General features: G+C 38.3%; 1 protein-coding gene across 2 annotated transcripts in view; it reads left to right on the plus strand.

Annotated features, from left to right (window-relative positions):
* The window catches only part of PHF3 (PHD finger protein 3), a 160,210-nt gene extending 153,308 nt beyond the window's left edge, over positions 1-6,902 (plus strand). For both annotated transcript variants that reach the window (XM_077487870.1, XM_077487871.1), the window contains one exon: positions 4,002-6,902. In XM_077487870.1, coding sequence (XP_077343996.1) covers positions 4,002-6,106 — 2,105 coding nt within the window. In that variant the 3' untranslated portion in view covers positions 6,107-6,902. The remainder of the gene's footprint in view (positions 1-4,001) is intronic.
* The last annotated feature ends 1,620 nt before the right edge of the window (positions 6,903-8,522 follow it).

Genomic DNA, 8,522 nt, shown 5'->3' on the forward strand with positions numbered 1-8,522 from the left:
ATTCTGCATTATGGCGAGTTGAACTATTTCATTTTATATTACAATGTAATAGAAATAATGCGCTTCAATTATCTTGACACCATATCAACCATGGTGCCGTGATGATTGAAGTGCTAACGCCAGCCATTGCCCTGACAAATTGCCTGTGAAAAATAGCTTGATTTAAAAAAATAAAACGAAAACAGTAAAGTTAGCCCATTTATTTCGTTCAAAAGTTTTGATTACCTGTTTTTATTTAATATATAGTTTTTTGTTTTTTTTAATCTAAATTATACATACAAGTAAACTGATTGAAGGTTTGTTTTGTTTAATAAATGTTTAAATGTAAGAAATTTTCTGTATCACTTATTAAGGCTGCTTTCACACTGGAGCGGGCAGGCGTTGACGGTAAAACGCTGCTAGTTTTAGCAGCACTTTACCGTCATTTTAGCGGTGCTATTCGGCTGCTAGTGGGGCGCATATAACCCAGCTAGGAAGGAAGAGGTAGAGGTTAAATGCGCCCGTGAACCGCCGCTGCCCATTCATATCAATGAGCAGAAGTGGTGGAGGAGCGGTATACACCACTCCAAAGGTGCTGCTTCCAGGACTTTCTTTTTAACATCCTGCCAGCGCATCGCCTCAGTGTGAAAGCACACAGACTGCAGGGAAGACGTTTTGCAGGCACTTTACAGGTGCTATTTTTAGCCCAAAAGTGCCTGAAAAACGCCCCAGTGGGAAAGGTGTCTGTTAGATTTTATGAGATGAAGGGGGGGGGGGGGATCAATAAATCAGCCTGTTAGATTTTATGAGATGAAAGGGGGGGGGAATTGATTTGATTGAAGTGATTTCTAAATATTGGCATCGGCCAGAGAAAAACCCATATCAGTCAACCTCTAGACCCCGCTGCCTTAGCTGATACAGGCTTCAAGCTCTTGGAGCTGCAAGTAGCCTGTTTTACCCTATTGTTGTGGGCTTGCTGATGTTTTTTCTTTGTTGCCCACCCCTCATTTGGATTGCTTTTGGACTCCCTTATGTCTCTTACTTATACCCTGTGTACCTTAATGCATGATTGAAATAACATGATTTTTGACTTACTGTAAAATCCTTTTCTTGAAATTCATTAAGGGACACACCCTATGTCTTTTGATCACTCCCACTACTGTTTTTGAATCAACTTTCTAATTTACCAAATTAAATACCCTTGACTTTATTACACATTTGGCTAATTATTGCCTTATTTAGTTTAGTGTATTTATTTTCATTTTGTTTCTTTTATATCTATTTTATGTGTTTTTTTTTAATATATGTATTTTTAAAATGCCATATCTTACATAAATTCACAGAGCTACTTAATTTTTTTTTTTTATGATAAACATTTTAGTTTATAAATAAGAACTGTCGTTTAAAGGATAAGTTCACCTTTTGTAACATGTTACACCCATATTTAAGGTGTAACATGTTACAAATCCACAGGCCCCCTAACCTCTCTGGCTCTCTGATGTGACAGGCGGCCGGAAATCATCTTCCTGGGGCTCTCACACTCTGTAAAGAATGTGGCCATGCAGGGCTCCGTCCGCCCAGCCACGTCATTCATTCAGAGTTCTGTGAATAGAAAACTATAAGGTCCGACAGCTTTTGTAGCTGTCGGCTTGTAGTTCTCAAATAACTACCAAGGCACAGTTGAGCATTGTGGTAGTTCATTGATGCTTTCACCTAGTGTGTACCTGCTTGGCCGTACAATGGCCAAACAGCTTGCACACACTGTCTGCAAGAGCACCCATGGTCTGCTGATCATGGGTGCAATGGTTTCCATGCTCCCAAAAAAATAAATGCATGTTTTTTTTTTTTACCTGCAAAACGATTTGCATTTATTATTATTATTATTATTTTTTTTAAAGGTGAACTTATCCTTTAAATTAGTCAGTAGTTTCTTGCATATTTAGTTTCCTTGCATATTTTATTATTTTTTTTTTTTATAATTCTAGTTTAGTACACCGAGCAAAATTATAAATGCAATACATTTGTGTTTACCCCTATTTATTATGAGCTGAATGCAAAGCTCTACGACTTTTTTTTATGTACACAAAAGGCCTATTTCTCTTAAATATTGTTTATAAATCTGCGTTAGTGAACACTTCTCCTTTGCCGAGATAATCCATTCTTCTCACAGGTGTGGCATATCCAGATGCTGATTAGACAGCGTGATTATTGCACAGGTGTACCTTAGGTGGGCCGTAATAAAAGGCCACTCTAAAATGTGCAGTTTTATCACAGTTTTAGTACAATACCACAGATGTTGCAAGTTTTGAGGGAGCATGCATTTGGCATGCTGACTGCAGGAATGTCCACCAGAGCTGTTGCCCTTGAATTGGATGTTCATTTCACTACCATAAGCTGTCTCCAAAGGCTTTTCAGAGAATTTGGCAGCACATCCAAGCGGCCTCACAACCAGCTCAGGGCCTCCACATCCAGCCTCTTCACCTCCGAGATCATCTGAGACCAGCCACCTGGACAGCTGCTGCAACAATCGGTTTGCATAACTGAAGAAGTCTGTTATCGTAACTGACTTGAGTGGACAAATGCTCACATTCTATGGTGTCGGGCACTTTGGAGAGGTGTTATCTTCACGGATGAATCCCAGTTTTCACTGTACAGGACAGATGGCAGACAGCGTGTATGGCGTCGTTTGGGTGAGCGTTTTGCTGATGTCAACGTTGTGGATGGAGTGGCCCATGGTGGTGGTGGGGTTATGGGATGGGCAGGTGTATGCTATGAACAACGAACACATGTGCATTTTTTGATGGCATTTTGAATGCACAGGGATACCGTGATGAGATCCTGAGGCCCCTTGTTGTGCCATTCATCCATGACCATCACCTCATGTTGCAGCATGATAATGCATGGCCCCATGTTGCAAGGATCTGTGCACAATTCCTAGAAGCTGAAAACATCCCAGTTATTGCATGGCCAGCAGTGTTGTCGAACATGTCCCCTATTGAGCATGGTTGGGATGCTCCGGATCGGCGTATACGAAAGTGTGTTCCAGTTCCTGACAATATCCAGCAACTTCGCACAGCTATTGAAGAGGAATGGACCAACATTCCACAGGCCACAATCCACAACCTGATCAACTCTATATGAAGGAGATGTGTTGCATTGCGTGAGGAAAATGGTGGTCATTCCAGATACTGACTGGTTTTAGGACCCCCCAAATACAGTAAAACTGCACATTTTAAAGTGGCCTTTTATTGTGCCAGCCTAAAGCACACCTGTGCATGCTGTCTAGTCAGCATCTGGATATGCCACACCTGTGAGGTGGATGGATTATCTTAGCAAAGTAGAAGTGCTCACTAACACAGATTTAGACAGATTTGTGAACAATATTTGAGAGAATCAGGACTTTTGTGTACATAGAAAAAATTGTAGATCTTTGCGTTCAGCTCATGATAAATGGGGGCAAACACAAAAGTGCTGCGTTCATAATTTTGCTCAGTGTATGTTATATTCCATGAAGAAATTATGATATCACTATGAAGTACCAAAAATCTAATTTTCCACAGTTCTTCACATCCAAAACAGTGCACCTTGCATGTGCGCATGAGCCAGTATGGTAGAGATTTTAAGCTTCTGATCCTAGAAGCTATATCATTGCAGATTGTAGTAAGACTTGAATGCAAGCTATGTATTAAAACACTTTGGATTGCAATGACAGTTCATAGTACAAATCCATACAAATGTTAATGATGCAGAAAAATCATTAAATTTTGTGTGTGTCCTGCATGCCAGGAACATACAGATACTCTAAACAGGGTGCTGCATTTTATAAAGAAGTTTGTGATCACATTTTGTAGATTTAACACCATGCATATGCTATTACTTTTGTAAAAAAAAAAATGTGTGGGGATTAAAACAAGATATTTATTAACGCTAATATGGTACCTAATTTACAGTATATGAATGTCAATTGTTTTTATAAGCAAAAAGTATTGTATAATTTATAAATCATTTCATCTTTAACACAGGTCTAGAAACAAGAAGACCCAATCTGCTTTTGGCCTTGATAATTCGTCAGAAAGTAAAAAGGCAACACAGCACAAGCCTCGATGACGATCAACTAGGAACATTATTAAGTGTTCCTGAGAAAAAGAGTAGAAATGATGTTGATGGAGACGATAATAATGATGATGATGATGATGATGAAAATGATTTTTTCAATTCTTTCTCCGCTGTGTTACACAAGAGTAGAAACAGACCTCAGCTTTCAGATAATGATGAACCTCAAGCCAGTGTTGAATCGGTACCAGAAACTGTTAAGAGAGAGCCACCAAAACCATTAAGGTTCCTTCCAGGAGTACTAGTTGGCTGGGAAAATCCCCAATCAACTATAGATCTAGCCAACAAACCATTGCCCGTGGATGACATATTACAGTCTCTTTTGGGAACTACAGAAAGTACATTTGAACATAAACCACCTGTTACAAAAATCAGTGATCAAATATTAAAGGTAGGGAAAAAACAACTAAAAGATGAAAGTATTACTACTGAAACAATTCTTGATAAAGACCTAGAAATGGATATAACCCCTAACGCTGTAGAAGAAACAAAAGCGAATCCAACACCAATAATACTATCTCAGTCTGGAAAATTGGCTGTATCCCTAAAAGACAAACCTCAAGATGTTCCTACTGAAGTGTATTTAGCCAAAATAAATGCATGGTCAAGTGAAGAAACGGTTGAGAAAGGAAATTCAGCAGGCCCTGCTGATTTTAGTCAAGAAATTGAGGATAATGTTAATCCAAACTTCTCCCCAGTTCCTGAAAACAAAATCAGTCCTGATGGTGAAAATACATCATCTGTAGATGCCAGTGAAAACTCAGTGAAACCTTCAAAATTAATGCATATCAAAAGGGATCCAAGACAAGCTGCCACAAGAAGTCATATTAACTCTCTAGATTCAAAAGACTGTGATATAAGTAAAAATAGGGAGGATGCAGCACATGATAAAGAGATAAGTGAAAGCACTTTGCGACATAAAAAAGATAGGAATAGGAAACACTCCCATGAAGAAAGTGATATACCTACATCTAGGAGTGATAGATCTAAAAGCAGCTTGTCCTCTTCTACAAAGAATGAGGTAGAAAGTGCTGAATCATCAAGAAATGAAAATAGCAGACAGTATCCTCCAGATCTTCTAATTGATGAAACCGACCCTCTGCAGCAATTTCGCAGAGCTTTGGCAGCAAACAAATCTCAGTCACAGGCATCAAATTCTTCACAGGCAGCAACATCTATCAAAAGTTCAGTTCCTACTTTTACAGGAAACTTCTCACCATTAAGGTTACAACAGCCTCAATTTCTACCTTTAAAGAGCAACCCTCCTCCATTTCCATTCCAGCATACTCCCAGCTTTCCATTGCAAGGTAATCCAATATTTTCATATCCTCCTCATATACCACCTCTGCTTCCAACTCCACTGGGTTTCAATTTTCCAAGACCTCCTAGGTTTCAGTCTGCAGACCCCAATATTCATAATCCATTAGTTGCTTGGCATCCAGCTCTTCAGATACCTCGTCAACCACAGTTTTTTGGCCCCATGACGGGTGGACCTCTTTTAAATCCAGAACAAGTCATGTACCAGGCACCTCAAAAGCTGTGTCTTAAAGATCACAGAGTTCAAGAAAGGCGCCATAGTGACCCTTGGGACAAACCAGATCGTGACAGAAGCTTCAGTCGAGGAAGCAGAAGTGAACATAGACAAAGATTCTATAGTGAGTCTCACCATTCAAGGGAAAAAAGGCATGATAAAGAATCGGGAAGTGAAAAGCATGGAGATAGAGACTCTGAAAGAAGCAGGCGTAGAGACAAAGAAAAAGAAAGGAGCCATGACAGAGATCGGAAGAGCCGTGATGAGTCACACAGAGAAAAAGAAAAATCTAGAGCTTCTCACAGTGACAAGTCTTCAGACAGTAGAACAAGTAAAGAAAGGAGGAGTAGTGATAAATCAAAGAGTGAGGATCGGAGTCATGATAAAGATAAAACTAGGGACAGAAATCGAGAAGAAGAGAAAGATAGGCACCACAAGGACAGGAGCAGGGACCACAGTGATAAAAGTAAAAGCAAACGATGAAAGCACTGCTTTTTTACATTTTTTAATTTTATTTGTGCCATCCTTTTCTATTGAGTGTCAGTGTTTTTTCCTGAAAAAAATGTGTTATTGTAAAGCCTGACTGCCCGTTATATATTCCTTGATGTTCATTTCTCACTAAAATGAAATGTTTTTAACAAATCTTTTACAATCCTCATTTAAAAGCATAATGAATTTCTTTCTAACTATTCAGTTGTGATATTTAGTTAGAAATGATGCATAATGTACAGCATTTTTGCATTTGAAGTATTGCTAACATTTTAAAATCCGTTCTTAAAAAAAAAAAAAAATAATAATAAAAAATCTTTTTAATTGCACTCTTTTTAAAACCGGAACAGATTCAGGATCCATAAATTACTGTTTAGAAAACCGTATAATTATGTGGTGCTGTAAAAAAAAGCTTACTTCTGGCAAAATTTACACTGATCCATCAATTTCTTAAAGCTAGCATATCAGAGATGGTTTTATCATGGATGTATTAAGAAGCCGTTCGGTTACTATAGCTTTGAAATGCACTTGCCATAGGGGAAATATATTTTAACTTTTACGCTTACATCTTCTGTTAGTAAGTTAAAATTAGAAAAATTGTTTGCGCTTTAAAACTTGAAATTCCTGCTTGTACATTCTTGTGTTTTGCTATTTTTTATACTGTAAAATGTAAATATTTTAAGGAATATTTTGATTTTAAAGATGATAAAAAAACTAACATATTTTGTCTCATTACTGTGTACGAAATGTTGTGTTTAATTCCTGTTGAAAAGTAAAGATTTTAGTATTATTTCTTGCATTTGCTTAATATGCTTGCCTGTTTTCTGTACTTGAATTATTTTATTAACTAAATTCTATTAGTATGCATGTATCTTGTATTACATACATACATAAAATGCCGGACTTCATGTTGTAAACTAACTGGGTTGCTCATAGCATCCAACCAACATCTCTCTTTAAAATTTTACAACTTCACTGGAAAAATCAGTTTGATCCAAGTGGCTATAAGGGCAACATAGGTGTTTCTTAAAACACTGTTAAAGTTAGGCACTGTAATTCTTTTGTAAGATTTGTAAATGTATCATACTTGTCAGTTTACACAAAAGCTGTTACGTTATGGTTCTGTCCAATTTTGAAATGTCAGCTATGTGCCTATTAATTTGGCAAGAACTGTGACATCACTAAATACAGTTTTTTGGGACACTTAGTTCTGTTTAAAACACAAGGCATTGCTTTTAAAAATGCTTATCTTAACTGTACAATATAGGATAAAAAAGGCTGAATATCCATACACACAGGTTTATAGGCTGCTTCCTTCAGGTAATTAGACATTGGCAAAATTTATCAACACGCCCCATCCCTTTGAGCATACCCCTTCAACCCTACTGCATTCCATGAAACCTCAGTTTTTTTTACTAGTGTTCTGCAAGTGATGGACCTCTGCTCCCTTATAGAAAAGTTCTATGCTTAACTATTTCCTCCTTACTTCTCCAGTCAGCCTCTTAATTGCCTTCTACAAATACCATACGAACAATGAGTCCAGATCAGTGAAACCTTGGTAAAACCGTGGGAACCATACCCAGACCCCACACTGTGGTGATGGCCTGTAATTTTACTTCGGGCACTGGATTCCGTTCAGCACTGCATTTAGCCACAGGGTGCTACACAGGTCCATTGCCGTTGTTCATTCCAGTGTTTCCCAGACCCTAAATATACCTCTGGGGTTTGCTCACCATGACGGGCAAAACCTGGACCTATACAGGGACCAGCGACATGGAAAAGTAACACAGGTTGTTCCTGTTATCTAGTAATTACTGTATTCATTTAGTAAGTATGATAATCTCAACTGCCTGCAATATACTTTTTATTGTCTCCTGAATGATATACAATTTACAGAAGAAAATGTTTTTGTCTTTATTCACTTTTTGGGTGTCTAAACTTTTAAAATTTCCACCATTTAGAGCTTTTAGGTGAGTGACCAAGGTGGTACATCACAACACAAGTTGTACTGTTACCACCAACTTCTGCCCAAAGCCTTTATAAGGTACTTGGGTGTTTCTTCCCACTCTTTTGCCACAAGGGCTTCACTACAAGATGGTCGACACCTGGGTTTCTGTACATCTTTCTCCGTACATGCTTACCTAATTTCCTACTTTGTGAGTACCCCACAGTGAAAAATACCCTCACCGATTGGCAGTGGCAGAAACCAAGTGCAGAAGATAACAAATAGCAAATATTTGCTCTGCCAGTGGGCTGCAGTGACATTGCTTCCCTAGCACTGGAGCAAGACACAATTTTAAGATCAGTCTCTGCATCTATTCCAACTCTATCTCAGGCACAAAACAAGAAGCCTTTATGACCAAAGCAGGTTTCTCTGCAGCTATGCCAGAATTTCTTGGGCCACTAACAA

The sequence above is a fragment of the Lithobates pipiens genome, unplaced genomic scaffold (genome assembly GCF_037356315.1).
Source record: "Lithobates pipiens isolate NorthernLeopardFrog02 unplaced genomic scaffold, aLitPip1_a1.2 Scaffold_18, whole genome shotgun sequence".
NCBI lineage: Eukaryota > Metazoa > Chordata > Amphibia > Anura > Ranidae > Lithobates > Lithobates pipiens.